Raw genomic sequence first — 15839 nt, forward strand, 5'->3', positions numbered from 1 at the left:
CATCTTTTTTATGCTGTTGAGGTCTTCACTAAGTTCCTTGAGCATCCTTACAACCAGTTTTGAACTCTGTACCTGATATATTGCTGCTCTCCATTTTGTTTAGCTCTTTTTCCAGAGTTTTGATCTGTTCTTTCATTTGGCCCATGTTTCTTTGTCTTCTTGTTTTGACAGCCTCCCTGTGTTTGTTTCTATGTATAGGTAGAGCTTTGACTCTGTGACTTGGTAGTGTGGCCTAAGGTAGTAGTTTTCCTATAGGGTCAGTGACACAGCCTCCCCTATTCTGAAGCTGGGTACTCAAGATGTGCCTGTTGTGTGGGCTGAATACACCCTCCTGTTGTAGCTGAGCCTTGGTTCCTGTTGTTAGGTCAGTTGGAGGAATTTACCCAGGCCAGTCAGCTACAAGGGTTGGCTGTAACCACTGACCACCAATCTCGGCCATCCATGGAGGATCAGCTGTGCAGGGGAAGGGTGGTGGTGCTTCGATATGGTCTGAAGCTGTCCACTGGGTGCACTGGCCCTAGGACTTCCTGGTTGGTGCAGGCCAAGGTCAGCCCCCACCTATGTTTTGCCAGGGCCACCCTGCCTGAGTTATAAGGCGATATGAGATGGCTGCTGTTTGTGTAGGGCTTAGAGATTCCCAGGTGAATCCAAGCATGAATCTAGGCTGGGTGCTGCTAATGCAGGACTTCGGGTTCACTGAAGCCAGGTATTGCTTATTTAATAGAATTTAGGAAATTGTGCAGCATGAGCCAAGGCCAGCCATTCATATGGAAAAGCACCTTGGGTGTGCCCATAAGTTGGGTTAGGTGGAGTCTCTGAGGATCTCCAAACTGAGTCAAACAGTGTTAGGTTGATGGAGTCTCACGTATTGCATCAGCTTGCTGGCTCTGTAGGAGGAAGGTTTAGAAAAGGGATAAGGCATCTGCTAGCCTCAATACCAGACTCTTCACTTTCTCCCAGTATGCCACTGGTGCCTATGTAGATGCTACCCCAGTGCTGAAGCTCAGAAGGAGTGAGTCTGAGAAGGTCCACGCATGGGTTCTTTAAGAAGAACTGCTTGGGGCTCTAGCAGTTTCTTCCACCAACTCAACCCTCACTGATTTTTGTAGCCAGAAGTTGTGAGGACTTACCTTCCTGGAACTGGAATCCTGGGCTGGGGTGCCTTGTGTAGGGTTGGGACTCCTTGCTCTTCAGATATCCCTCCTGAATTTTTATCCACCACACGTGGGTGGGAGACCATCCCGTTCTGCATGCACCCCTCCTACCAGTCTGGGTAGATGTGGCTTCTTTAATTCCGTAGTTGTCACACTTCCATTCAGCTCATTTTCTGAAAGTTCTGAGTGATGGTTGTTCTATATTTTAGTTGTAACATTGATGTGGTTGTGCAGAGTCAAGCCATGCCTGCCTATGCCACCATCTTGACCAGAAGTCCTCTTTTTCTTTTCTTGGAGTGGATTTGCATTTGAATTGAGGTTGAGCAGGAATAGGCATTAGAAAAAGCCTCTGCAATGGATCAGGCCCTTCCCTCCTGATGGGGTGCTCCTTCACTGTCCTCCGGTGGGGCAGGAGAAACTACTGGTGGCCTTTATTTCCCTGGTTGATGTCTGGGCCCTGCTTACAGATGTTAATGCAGCCAGGGCCCAGCTTGGTGGGAATCTTGTTGTTCTGGGCTATCACAAATATGGCTGCTCCCTGTCCAGATCTGAAGACAATGTTTCCCAAAGAGGTGTCCACTGATGATCCTTGGCATCAATTCAGCTGCCAACAAGAACCCTCAATTTGGAGTGAGGTGAAAAAGGGAACTTTATTCAGTGCAAAATAGCTCAAGTATGACATAGTATGGCTGTGAGGCAGCCCAGGGTCCAGGCCCCTCTCCAACCACCCAGTTCTGCTCTGCTTGCTCTGTTCAGCCTAGAATAACAGGTAGAAAGGGAAAGTACACTCTCACAGCAAGCAGGAAGCTGGCTTATATACACAGAAGTCCTCACCCTGATTTCTGATTGGTCTGTACTAATGCAAATGAGGACTCCAAATCATCAGAGTTTTAATGGTCTGAAGGCACTGTACTGATTGGTCAGAATCAAGCCACTCTGATTGGTTGAAGCTACTCAGCTCTGATTGGATTGGGAAAGCCTCAATCCCATTGGTTGAAATAGAATTCCAGGAACTTCTTTATAAGGGCTGGTTTAGATGGCACAAATAGAGTGCAGAAAGGCAATTCAGCACACAGGCAGGTAGTTCTGTGCAGACTTTTGCATGAGGTCCCTGTGCAGAAATGGCTGCTAGGCTCCGATTTTGTTTGGGTTTTTTTGTTGTTGTTGTTTATTTTTAATTTGAGTCAAGTTACCCACCAGGAGCCCTTCTTAGTAGGTGTCTTCTTTCTCAGGGAGCACAGTGGGTTCCAAATGCAGGATGATGCCACAAAAAAAAGCTTCCATGGAAACACTGTAGAGCCTCTTAAGACTGACATCTTTGCTTTTAGGGGCCCTGAGCCTGCTCATTTAAAGGAATGGGATCAATTAGGCATCTTTATCAGGGCATTACAAAGCTATAGGCAAGGAGGAGGTAAGATTGCAGGAATGCCCTAAAACATTGAAATAGACAAATGGGTGAGACAAAAGGATGCATGTAGATATAAAGGCCTAAAGGCAACAATTAAAGGCATTCAGGAAGGAGTAGATGGGGATTTCCACCCCTGCATTAAACAGTGTTGTGTTTGTGTGTGTATATGTGTGTGTCACAAGAGACACAAAGGGGTGTCCAAATGGATGAGACTTTGTTTCTGGCCTCCACACTCTCATGGGAGACGGGAGTGTGTTCATATCACTGGTTCCCAGCCAATTAGCAAGTGCAAGGATGAACAGGGTGAGTGCTGGAGTGACTTCTGTGCCTCATTTCCTCACCTGTGGAGACCAAAATGGGTCCTTCACTAGTGGTGTGGGGGTTCAAAATCATGCATATAAGTGCCTACCAGAGTTCCTAGCATATCTGTGGGGCCTTTATTATCACGCTAATTCCTACCAAGGGGCTGTAACAAAATGACACTTGTCCCCCATTTCTGCCCCCCAGTACCTGAAATTATAGTGGGTTGTCCAAGCCCCATTGGCTGTCCTTCACATGGATGGTGGACAGTGGGAATAACCAAAATCCTTTACTCTGGGAGTCTCCATTCACTTCCTGGAGCTGCTGTAACAAACTACTACAAACCAGGTGGCTTTTCCTGGAGCTGCTGTAACAAACTACTACAAACCAGGTGGTTTAAAATAAGAATATGTTTTCATCATTCTGGAAGCCAGAAGTCTGAAATCAATACATCAGCAGCACTGATTCTTTCTGGAGGCTCAGAGAAAACATTCGTCCCAGGCCAGTCTGCTACATTCTCGTGGTTGCCAGCGGTCCCTGGTATTCCTTGGCTCAGAGCTGCTTCCCTGTCATCTCTGCTTCTGTTCTCACATGGCATTCTCCCCTCTCTGTATGTGTCTGTGACCAAATTTCTCTTTTCTTATAAGAATGCCAATTGTTGCATTTAGGGCCCACCTTAATAATAACCTCATCTTAACCTAACTACATCAGCAAAGAACCTATTTCCAAACAAGGTCCCACTCACAAGTTCTAAGTCAACATACATTTGGGGAGGGGCCACTATTCATCCAATTACAACTCCCAACCTCAAAGCCTTGAATATGAGCTTTCTTTCTTAGAAGAATCAATCACCACTTTTCTAGAAGAATTGCTAATAAATAAAGATGGCTGGCATCTGTTGAGTGCCTACCAAGTGCCAGGCCCTGGGCTTAGGACCTGTCTCACTAAATTCTTACCACAGCACATTGGGATCAATAGCACTTTTATCCTTCAGTTTACAGAAGAGGAAACTGAGACACGGGCCACTTAAATGACTTGCCCAAGACTGCATGGTGAGAAAGAGGCCAAGGTTTTGAAACCAGGACTGAATGTCTCTAGAGCCAGAGGTCCAAACCCGAGTGATCATGCCAGCCCATGCAGAAGTCCAAAGTCTGGACCCTGGGAGTCTTTTGAGGAACCACGACCACTGAACAGGCTGGTACAAGGTAACAGACTTTGATGCCAGCCTTGTTTCCCCCATTGCAGACCCAACACCCCCAGTTTATCAGCAGAGTAAGAGGATGAGGCACCTTCTGCTCCTTCGACACTCCAGATGAATCCATATGGAATAAACTCATTTTAATAGCCAGAAACAAAGGTAAGGTGACCAGAAATGGAAACTGGGCTTAATCGGTGCCCCACATTACCCAGGCAAGGGAGGGCAAATGGTACACAGGACTAAAGACATCTGAATGTTCTTTTTCAAAAGAAAAGAAAGTTAGTATGGGGATTTCCCTATGCATGAATTCATTCACCAAATATTCACCAAATGACTAGCACCAACTCTGAAGACATAATAATGAACAAGACTACAAGGGTCCCTTCCTTCAAGGAGCTTACAGTCTAGCAGAAAGAGTGACATTAGAGAGAATATTTCATAAACAACTGGCTGCATTTATAAATCCTAGGAAAGAGGAAAAAGGCCTAAGAGAGTGAATAGCTGTTGGAAAATTCCAGGAAATCAGGGAACGTTTCCCTGAGGAAGTGGCATTTTAACTTATACCTTGATGGATAGACAGGGTTTCACTCAGTGCAGAAGTCAGGATGAACATTTTGGGCAGAGGGAGGGACACATACAATTAGCTGAAGCAGGATGGAGCTGGAGAAACTAAAAGAATGGGGTGTAATTGGGGACCAACGGGCCAGAGAATGAAGTTGGGGAGGGGTTTTCAGGCCCACATGGTATCCGCCTGTGGATCAGGTTAAAGATTCTGGACTTTTTCCTAAGCTATGAGAGGCCATGGGAGAGTTTTAAGCGGGGGAATATAGTGGTGAGGTGAGAGCACCTTCCATGTGTCGAACATGGTCTTTCACTTGTACCATTTTGTGGAACCTGTGTACCAACCCTGAAGGGCAGGGATGATTTGCCTCCTCCTTAAAAGAGAAAGCTGAGTTTCAGAGATACTGAGCAATCAAGGACACCCAGCAAGTCAACAGTAAAGTCACCCTTTAAAATAAGGGGTCTGTCCTTTTGAGTGACAGCTGAGGCCCACATGCATGCTTCTAACCTGCCTTTTTCTAATGTACTTATTTGCTCATATTCTTTCTCCCCACACCATGAGTTTCTGGAAGGCAAGGCCTTTGTCTTAGGATTTCTCTAACACCAGGCCTAGTTAAGGGGCAGCAGAGCAGACATTCAAAGTTGGAAAGGAGGGAGGCAAAAGAATGATGGATGAGGTGGATGAAAGGAGAGAGAGAGTTAATGCAGATGGCTGGATGGATGGAAAGGAGGACAGCCAGAAGCCTGGATGGAAAAAATGACATGGATGGGTGGAGGTAGCCTGGTGCATAACCACCCTCCTGGCTCTCACAGCCTGTGACTCTGAACCCAAGCTGCTAACCCACCTCCTGCCATTTCTTTCAGGTGTGGTGTTGGGGGGCTGTGGCAACAAATCCATTCATTTCTGTCCCACTCTGGTCTTCAGGGATCACCATGCACACTTGTTCCTCAATATTTTCAGCAACATCTTAGCTGACTTCAAGTAAAAGCCATTTCCACTACACTCCAGAAAGCCCTGATCTCAACAGTTGTCAAATTGATTAGTTTGCCTAATTCATGTTTTCACTTAAAGTATCAGAGGTGAATGTAAAAACTGGAGGGTGGTGTGAGGGGAGGGGACATCTTTGGTGGCTTGTGGGGATGGGAGAGGATGGAGGGACTGGTTTTGGTTTTCCTCCGTGCAGAGCCAATAGTGACCATTGGTCTAAGCTCAGAAATTCTGTTTGAGCTGCACCCTTAGGATGGGCCATGAGGGTCCCAGCCATTCATCTGCCCACTCTAAACACCAACAATTTCTTTGGAAACCAGCCAAGGGAATAACTCCTGCTCCTGGGAAGGGTAGCTGGGACCCCTGGGTTCCAGTTCCTCTCAAGTGCCATATTCTGTGATCAAGAGTGTTGGCTCCCGTCCTGGGTGGTGTAGCTCAGTGGATTGAGTGTGAGCTGCAAACCACAGGGTCGCCAGTTCAATTCGCAATCAGGGCACATGCCTGGGTTGCGGGCCAGGTCCCTAGTTGGGGGTACGTGAGAAGCAACCACGTGTTGATATTTCTCTCCCTTTCTTTCTCCCTCTCTTCCCCTCTCTCTGGAAATAAATAAAATCTTTAAAACAGGATTTCTTTTTTTTTTTAAATGTTGGCTCCTTTGCCCTGTGCAAACACATTCGCCCCTCACCCAACCCCTGGAACTCCGAGCATGTCCCAAGCACAGTTCAGTGAAGGACAGGACAGATCATATGAAGGCAGGATTGTAGGGACATTAGGATTGAGCCAGGGGTGTGGGAAGGGGTCTTCTCAAGACTTGGGCTACTCCTCCCAGTGCATCTGGGGATTCTTCTGATCTGTGACTTCTGTCCTTGATGGGGCTTTGGAGACTGTCCAGGTGGTATCATGAATGGTTCTTACTTGCTGTACTGCATCCCCCCAGCTCTCTCTCCCTGTTAAATGTCAACCGAGGCCTCTGGAAACAAAACTGCAGCCTGAGTAGGGGGCACACAGGGGCACATGTGAGCTGAAGGATCAGAAGCACAAGCCAGTCTCCCTGAAGCATGAGCCCAGGGCCTGGGACAAATGACTTCCTCCTGTCTCCGAGTCACCTGGGGTCTGCTTTTTGGACTCCTGACCCAGGAGGCTCTTTCTCTAGGTTTCATAACCCTTCTTTGCTCCACTTCTGAGCAACCGTAGGAATAGATTTGCTGTTCTATCAAAGGCAGTCAGCTGCTAAACTAAATTTCTTCTAGAGGGAAGCATCATGAATTAAAGGCACCAGAAGTCCATGCAGGAAAAAAATTAGGCTGTTGGTTCAAGGTGGTTTCCTTGTCCTCGCCACTCCAAATCAGAGGTTTTTCTAACTGGAACAAATGTGGAGATTACCAGACACATGGTATTTGAAGGCTTCATTGCACCTTGGCTGAGGCTAAGGGTACTCTGCTGAAGACTAGACTTTCTTGGAACTCATTTCAGTTCACAGGCTCCTAAAAGGAGCAGCTGGTAGTCCCACAGCATTGAGGACTGTTTAGTAGGGAGACAAAGAAAGTCTGGCTTGTTGTATTCTCCCTCCAAAAGGAAGCCACCTCATCTCCCAATGCTTTCCTTGCCCGTTTGGGAAGACGGACATATGGAGGTTCTCCATTCAGTACTTTGCTCTTTTAATAATCATCCAAAGATCTCAAAGTGGTTCTTTTCAGCTTGCTCTCTTCAGCAGACTTGGTCTTCGACCTGTTTTTGTTGAGAAGAAAAGGCACTAACATGCCTAACAGGCATGGACAGATCGTGAGTTCCCATTCACTTTGCATTCTTGCAGTCAGTGCTAAAAGGAGTCAGTGCTTTAAAGGAGTTCTGCTGTGTTTAAGGCCATTGACACTGCCAACTAAGTGGAGATCTATGCCTCCCCCTTTCTGTGAGGTTTCATTTTTTTGTATATTTATTAAATCATTTATTCATGAAACTGGCATTCAATACCTGCTGTCCCAGGGCTAGTGCTAAGCACTAGGATTACAAACCTGAAATAAAACATGGTCCCTGCTCTCAAGGGATGCACATCCCATTGTGGACAACAGACTCTTAAACCCATAATTAAAGCTGAGTGGCAAGTGCTGTGACAGAGGTATGTACAGGAGCATCAGGAAATCAGAGGGAGTGCCCCAATCCACCTCAGGATCAGAGGAGGTTTCAAGAAGAAAGTGACATTTGAGCAGCGTTTTGCAGAATGAGCAATAGTTCACCAAACAGACAACGCAAGGAAGTGTTGCAGAAAGGGAACAGCATGTGCAAAGGCCTACCAGGTCATGGTCTCACACCTGTCACTGGGGATCCAGATTTAAGGCCTTGTTTAACAAACAAAATGCAAACCAAAGCATAATTCTATTATTGGCGTAAGTATGGTATCTCCTGAGAATTTTAGCACTGGATTCAAACATACAATAAGGGTTCCTGCAATCCAGAAGGCTTTTAAACTAAGGCACAACCAGAAACTTGGCTCTCTGGTGGAGAGTGGTTCCAATGTTCTGTTTTCTCCCCAGAGGGCATTGACAGAAAATGAAACCACTTTATCTAGACAATCATTTCTAAACTTATGCACTCCTTAACAAGCACAGTTATTCTTGTAAAACTTTTTAAGCCATTTACCAAGTTCTTACTCACTGTTAGCATGAAGAGTTCCTGAGACATCTGCTTTTGGGGGTAGGTGTCTGGATAGCAAAACATCTAGGAAAAGAATTCCCAACAGAACTTAAGATCGTAGGAACTTGGAAGAGGTTGGTGCAAACAGGGTGGCTGGGGGGGCAGTGGATGGGGTACGATGCAGGGCAGAGCCCAGGGAGAAGTGTTTCTGTGGCGAGGGACTAGAAATGGATCCATGACACGTTAGTGCCATAGAGTTTAGTAAATGTCTCTAGCAAATCTTGTCACTTTTACAGAAAATAAGGTCCAAATTTAAAAAAAAAAAAAGAAGGTCCAGTAATAGTGAGTCTTTGTATATCCTCCCTTTTATTATAAATGGGGGTTTTATATCATTTTTACTGACAGTAACCATGAAAAATTGTGCAGGTTAATATCTAAACCTATCTATCTATATACTGTGTGTGTGTGTGTGTGTGTGTGTATTATAAGCTCCTGGTAGAAAAAGTTAGGGAGCATCGCCAACTTACGCGTACAAAGTGATCTTGTTTACAGTATTGTTGACAGTGCCAATAAATGATAATGAAATTAACATGTCACAATGTAACTGACAACCATATGCACAATTCCATAAATACTTCCTGTGTTAATCAGTATTGTTAAATTTAAAAAAATATATAATGGAAACATCAGAGTGAATGTGGCCTTCTTGATTGGAAATGGTTTTAATTATTTGGCAAGTACTTATTAAGCACCTATTATATATACCTCTTAGGGAAGTCTTCAGGGAACATTCTACCTGCATTGGGTGTGAGCCATTAATTTCTCCAGGGCTCATCAAGGACATACCATGTGATAGGGATGGACAAGGTGTGGTGCTTACTCTCGGTTCACCTTCCAGTGGAGCAAAGGTCACAACACCTGAGCATAAAAAACTGGATACAGGAAGACCCTGGAAGGCGTACATGCACAAAGGATTGGCCTAAGTTGGGGTGGAAGTTGGGCCCCTGACTTTCCTCCTCAAGGTTGAGCAGGAACTGCTCTGGGAACTCAGAGGAAGGAGGGAAAGCATCTGGATCAAGAGAACAGCTAACTGAAGGGGCAAAGGTGGGGGAAGGCAGAAGGTATTTCTACATTGTTCAGCATGACTAGATCACAATGGGAGAGATTCCAGAACTGCCTGGAGACGAGGCCAAAGAAATGGTCAGGGCTCCAATCCAGAGGACCTTCTGTGCTATGCTGAGGGCATGGGCCTTCCATGCAGTGACGCAGCCATTAACAGTTTGGAGCAGGGAGATATTCCAATGTGCACTTTAGAGATTGTCCTGTGTGTTCACCATGACAAACAGGGAGGTGCAGAGACTGGTCGGGCACTGCCACCATCAAGATGACTTGGGAGTCTAACTAGGACAATAATGGGATGAATGGAAAGGGAAGGAAAAGCACAGAATCCAAAACATAGAGGACAGTGACTTTCAACACTGGATGCACTTTAGAGCTTGTAAAACTCTAAAGTGGATGCACCCTAAAGGGCATTTTAAACAATCCTAATGCTAGGGCCCTACCCCAAACCAATTAAGTCAGATTCTCTCCATGGCCGACTAAGGTGATAAGTTGATAAGTGACTGGAATCAACTGGGAGGCTCAGAAGAGATGCTTAGTAGACACCTACAGAAGTGAGTTGGACCTTCATCCTCCTGGTGCCTGACCTGGAAGCAGGGGTGGTGGGTTTTCTCACTTCCGCTCCCAGCTGTCTCAGTGGCCTTCCATCACCCTTATATTTCCCACCTGTAAAATCTATGGCTTGGACCACATGGTTTCCAAGGTATCTCCCAGCTCTGAAATCAGACATGTCTATGAAACAATTGACTTGAAAGGCAGTATCTACCATTAAGTGTATTTTTTAAATCACTCATAATAATTACCATTTCCTGAGCATCTCCAATGTGCAACCACATTCTACCACTGCTTTATAATTTTCACAAGAAACCTATGAGCTGTGTACTTGTATGACTGTTTTCAATGTGAGGAAGCTGAAGCTCAAAATCAGTTTGGAAACCAGGATACACACAGGTGTATGAAAGATGGAACATGTATACTCACCATGTGTGTGCCTGCTTGTGCACGCACACAGTCAGCTTGGGATTCGTTAAGGATAGGGACTACCAATGACCTTTCTCACAGCAGCCTGGCCACTGTCCTGGTATGTGGTCAGGATCAGTATGAGATCCCAAACATACAGGCCTAAGGCAGGTGTAAGGAAGATGCCAGAACCTCAAGGTCAAGTACTATTTTTAAAAACAATCATTGTTTTCTATTTTCTGTATTTCCCCGCTGGGCAAGCAGGACAGGGCAGTAGAGGGACCCAACTCAACTTGCTAGGTGGTTGACTGTGAGGAAGTCACTGCACCTCTCTGAGCTTCATCTGCAAAATGAGGTTAATAGTAATGCTCATTAACATGTATCGAGTGCTCCCTTGGACCAGGAACTATTTTAAGTGCTTTTCATGGAGTAAGCCAGTCCCCTCAACCACCCTAAGTGGGTGCTTTTATTATCACTGCTTGACAGGTAAAGAAACCAAGGCCCAAACTGAGACTGTACAACTGGCCCATGGTCACAGCCAGGAAGTGCCAGGGCTGGGATTCAAGCAGGTCAAGTCTTGCTTCAAAGCCACATGCTTCACCCTACATACAACTGCCTCTCTGGCTTTCCAACTTGAACAATTGCCGGGAGGTTTAAATGTGATACTCGCCTGGCATGCAGTAGGTGCTAAATGCAAGATACCTCCCTCTGCCACATCATCTGTGAATAGTGTTGCACTATAGTTCTAAACAACATATTTCTGTCAAAGTTCTCACTCATAAATATTACATCTAATTCCCAAAAAAGGTAAACTCAACTGGGCATCCTGGAATGTATTTCAACTGTTAATAAGTAAAACGGATGTTTTGTCACCAAAATTGGTACAAACATGGCCAGATGGTATCGGCCCTGCTTGACTAATTCTAATCAGCCAAGATTTTATAGTTGAATGATGCAGAATCAAAACAAAGCCATAAAAGTTGGACTTTGCCTGTGGGTCAAAGGGGACTTTGCTTTCCATCTGGGGACTCACATGTCCTGAAACCATAAAGTAGCAAAAGGAAAGCTCCAATACTAATTATTTCAGCAACTCACCCCAAGGCTGGCCCGACAAGCAACTGAGTTTACCAGATCTAGGGAGTACATTAAATACAGTCATTTAATGATGGGTTGGGGTGGGATTTCTGGCCCTATGACAAGGTCTCATTTTTGGTAACCAGTGTAGGAAGGACAACAGCTCTCAGCTGTGCCCAGTGTGAACATCCCCAGCTAGACATGACCTCACCCTCGTCTAGAGGCCCCAGTCCTAGTCAGCTCTGGCTGCTATAATAGAGTATCTTAGACTGGACGGCCTAAACAGCAAACAATTACTACTCAAGTTTTGGAAGGTCAGGTTCTCAATGAATATATATTCCTGTTTATGTGCCCATGTGGCCTTCCTTAGTGCACTCAGTCTTGTCCCCTTCCTATAAGGACATTAATCCTGTCATGAGGGCCCCACCCCCAAGACCTCCTCTAACCCTAATCACCTCCCAAGGCCCCACCTCCAAACACCAACCCGTTAGGGGTTATGATTTCAACATATGACTTTAGGGAGGATTATTCAGTCCATGGCAACTACCATAAGAAAACTGACATGCTACAGACCACCACCATTTCCTGTGTCCTAATTATATATAGCCAAGGGGTGCTATGCAAGGGTACAAAACCCACACTGTTCCCAGCAGACAGAAAGGAAAACCAGTCTACAAGGGACACAGTTACGTCCCACTGACTCTCAGTGACTGAATGTTTCCTACTGTCAACTCAGTTTCCCAGTCCAGAGTGGAAACACATGGTTGAGAAACTTTACCTAGAAAGCTGACGTGAGGAGGAACAGATGGAAGACACTGTGTTTATCACAGCATTTTTCTTCACGTTAAGACACATGACAAACTCATTGTGAAATTTTAAACACTGGGTTACAAGGTTGAACTGGGAGCCTTCTATTCATCTCATCCACTTTCAACCCTGAAACCTCTCCCCAGAGGTAATTACTGTTCACAGTTTGGAACATATGCATTTTTTAAAACAATTAAGATCACACAAGACTGTATTGTTCTGTGACTTGTTTCTTCCATGTAGCATCACCCCATGGTTACCTTTCCACGTCAGCAGATTACATCAGTCTAACTCTGGTTAAGGGCCATGTAATATCCCATACTATGGATCTACCACTTTATTTTTCAATTACACTTTGCCAACATTTATTTAACTGTGTTGCCTACTAACGGAGACTTAGTTTACTTCCGGTTTTGTTGGTGCTATTGTTTTGTTTGCTTTACTGACAGAAACATTCAGTGAATATTCTTGTATGGATGCTTGGGTATTTCTATTAGATTACTATGTTGGAATTGTCAAAGAGGGTAATCACTAGCGTATCCACCAACTGAATCCAAAGACCACTTCCATTTTCTGAGGAGCTGCTGCTTGGTTTTGGGGAAGGGTAAACCCCACAAAATGATTTTCAAATCTTGGGGTGCCTGGAATTACCATAAAAATACATATGCCGTTTCTACCAGAACCTACAGGGGTTGAACACAGGGTAGTTTTGCTCTCTTTGTTGATTTGGGATTTTTTTTGCACAGCTCCCAGGTGCTGCCCAACACATGTGGTAGAATCCCTAACCCGGTGCCCATTCTCACATGGAGATCTATGATTTTAGCTCAGGAACAAAGGAATGGATAGCACATTTGCTCTGTGTCCTCTGCTGGAACTATGGAGCAGACCATGCATCAGAGTGGAAGCTCTTTCATGCCAATGCTGGTGAGAATCCTGGCTCTCACCTCCCACTGTGGTGACACTTCCACCCAGTGACTGTAGACCCAGGCTACACATGAGAACCACCAGGGGGACATGGTCACAGGCCTGGGTAACATTTTTAAAAGCTCTCCAGCTGATTCCACACATGGAGCCAGGGCTTGAGAACCTATTCTTTGTGCAAATATTGGCCCAGGAACACACAGTCCAGAGACATCTGATGTGAGAGACCTGGACCTATGGGTAGTGAGCACTGTCTTACAGGGGTGCCGTGCCTGCTTGGATGACACTCCTGCCCCAGTCGTGCAGCTACCATCTGGCAGAACCAAATGACCCATTTCCAGGTTTCATCCCAGTCCGGTCTGCTGCTGGGTCTACCACTCCATCGCCTCTGAAGTAACACTTAATGTTTGCTCTTGCCTGCTGAGTTTGCAAAGCACTCGACATTTATTATTTATTCTCACACATATCCCATGAGACAGACAGGATTTTCCATTTTACAAATGTAAAACCAAGGTTCAGAGAGACTCAGCTACCTGGCCCAGGACATACGTTAAGGATGAACAAAACCCAAGTCTTCCGACTCCAAACCCTATATTCTCGTTGCCACTCCCATCTTCCCATTTCACAGCTCTGTACTGTTTGAGTGCACGGGCCATTGCTTCTTCCAAGAGCTGGCTCCTAACAGAACCTGCTGGCCATTACCTACATGAATGTTATATATAAGTGTGGTAAGAATTTGCACTAAGGCCTCTTTCCTAAACTAGGTTACTAGCACCCACCTCATGAATTTCCTCATCCCAGAAGGCAAGTCTCCCAGGAATCCTGCCGAAGTCTGCAGCTGACAGGTCCCCTTCTTTAGCCTCATCCACACCTTCAGCCTGCTGTCAGAGATGCAGATGGCCCAAGGCTACCCGGAAGCCCAGTGCCCAGTTGTTCACTTAAGCGTGTCCAGCACCCCAAACACCTGTGTGAAAACGCTCTCTGTCCACAATGCGTCCATAGCGCAGGGTGAGGTAGAAGGTCTGCTTCCCACTGTACTGCTTGATCCGTACGAAAAGTTCCTGTGGCCGGTCCTGAGTTTCCGTCATAGGGATCACGTCGGCCACCGGGCAGTATGTGTCCTGCCGCCAGCCCCAGAAGGTCAGGTGGGCCACCCGCAGCACGGTGCCTGACTCATTCACATATAGGATACCCACTAGCCTCCGGAAGAAATAGCTCATCCAGCACAGCATGGCCAGGGCGAACCCAGCTATCCCACCCACAAGGCACAGGGAGTTCAAAGTCATAAGGCCCTGGGAGTACCAGTAAAAGCCAGGCGGCAGAGCCACCACCGTCAGGGCCGTCTGTGCCACCTTCAGCCGAGACACGTACCTGAAGATTCTGATGGCATCACACCGGTAGATTATCTGGAATTTCTCTGTCTCTGTGCCTGGTGATTTCTCTTTCAAGGTGGGTGACCCAGTCCCCATCCACCTCCTAAAATCCTGCCCATTGCAGCACTGCAGCCCGTGGAGAGGCCTTCCCCACACAGCTGGCACTGGCAACCGCATCACAGCTCGCAGGACAGCAGCCTGGAAGGGAGACAAGAGACCACTGCTCTCAAAGAACTCGACCGTGCTCATCACACCATGAACACCTGCAAAGCATCTTACTTGGAGGCTCCTGCCAATCTTGTGAGGTCACCATCAGGACAGAGATGGAAGGAAAGGGAAACCCAGGAGCTTTACCTCATGTGACCTTCACCTCATGTGACCTTCACAAAAGCTGTGTCAAATACTAAAAATCTAAGCCCCGAAAAGGTAAGAAATTTACCCAGGAACGCACAGCCAGTGAGTGGGACAGTGTCTGACACTCGAACTGGTCCTCTTTCCTCCAGGCACTTCAGTAGGTATAGGAAGGAGGCACAGCCTTCGTTCATTTGAAAAAAATACCTGGGGAGAGCCAGCTGCGGGCTGGGCACTGGAAATGTCCCAGTGGAGAACAAATCCCTTAGATATTTAGCACAGTAACTTTCGGAATCTGTCAGGTTAGAGCGTCGTCTGGATGCTGAAGGGAAACGGGGATTTCTTAGCCCTGTTAGAGGGAGCGGGAAGACTGGAGGAGGAGAGAGGGGTGAAGGAGCCAAACGGAAGCACAAGGATGTTAGTGGAAGCACAGTCCCACACCTCGGCTACTGCCGTGAAAGTTGCTGTGGGCTTTGGAACAGGTCTGGGTTCCAATCCCGACTCCTAGTCACTAGCTCTGGATCCCTGGGCAAGTTATTCCCCCTCTCTAGGCCTCGGTTTCTTCGTCTTTCAAACGGGGATTCAGAATATACTGAATGAGATGAGGGTTTTCAAGCCCTCAAGAGCACTTGACGGACCTGAGGCACGGTGAACGCTCGGGGAGTTTCTGTGTCGCTGTTGCTGACGCACGTGAACTAAGCGCGCAGGAAATCCGGGAATAACAAACCGTAACCCGGATGGGACCCGGAGGTCCCTCCCGCGCGTTCCCCAAATCACCACCTCAGGCTTCGGCCTGCCGGTCCCAGGCCTAACCCGGACCCGAAAAGTGCGTCACCTGCCTCAGGCCCCACCACTCACCTGCTTACCGTGTCCTGGCGCCTTCCACCGGATCCCGCCAGCAAGCGGGATCTCTAAGACCGCAACCTCCGCCGTACGGGGCTGCGTGAGGCACGTTGCATTCTGGGATTTGTAGTCCAAAGAGAACTGCTGACGC

At 46.7% G+C, this 15839-nt stretch overlaps 2 protein-coding genes across 5 annotated transcripts in view; both read right to left on the reverse strand.

The window, feature by feature from the left end:
* LOC112308147 (ubiquitin carboxyl-terminal hydrolase 7) overlaps positions 1-14630 on the reverse strand; it is a 94914-nt gene extending 80284 nt beyond the window's left edge. The window contains exon 1 of one of the 2 annotated variants that reach the window (XM_053929159.2): positions 14493-14630. In XM_053929159.2, coding sequence (XP_053785134.1) covers positions 14493-14511 — 19 coding nt within the window. In that variant the 5' untranslated portion in view covers positions 14512-14630. Of the gene's footprint in view, positions 1-13900; positions 14039-14492 lie in introns of those variants that run through there. The other variant, XM_053929160.2, reaches the window with a different exon arrangement.
* On the reverse strand, positions 14055-15837 carry LOC128779145 (transmembrane protein 186-like). 3 transcript variants are annotated; one of them, XM_053929177.2, is made up of 2 exons: positions 15712-15837; positions 14055-14692 (listed from the first exon to the last, which is right to left on the reverse strand). In XM_053929177.2, the coding sequence occupies exon 2, from the start codon at positions 14669-14671 to the stop codon at positions 14060-14062; it is 612 nt and encodes a 203-aa protein (XP_053785152.1). In that variant the 5' UTR covers positions 14672-14692; positions 15712-15837; the 3' UTR covers positions 14055-14059. The 3 variants fall into 3 exon arrangements, with proteins under 3 accessions (XP_053785152.1, XP_053785154.1, XP_053785157.1); XM_053929179.2 differs by lacking the exon at positions 15712-15837 and adding an exon at positions 15484-15691; XM_053929182.2 differs by lacking the exon at positions 15712-15837 and adding an exon at positions 14934-15477.
* Between the last annotated feature and the right edge of the window lie 2 nt (positions 15838-15839).

The sequence above is a fragment of the Desmodus rotundus genome, chromosome 1 (assembly GCF_022682495.2).
Source record: "Desmodus rotundus isolate HL8 chromosome 1, HLdesRot8A.1, whole genome shotgun sequence".
Classification (NCBI taxonomy): domain Eukaryota; kingdom Metazoa; phylum Chordata; class Mammalia; order Chiroptera; family Phyllostomidae; genus Desmodus; species Desmodus rotundus.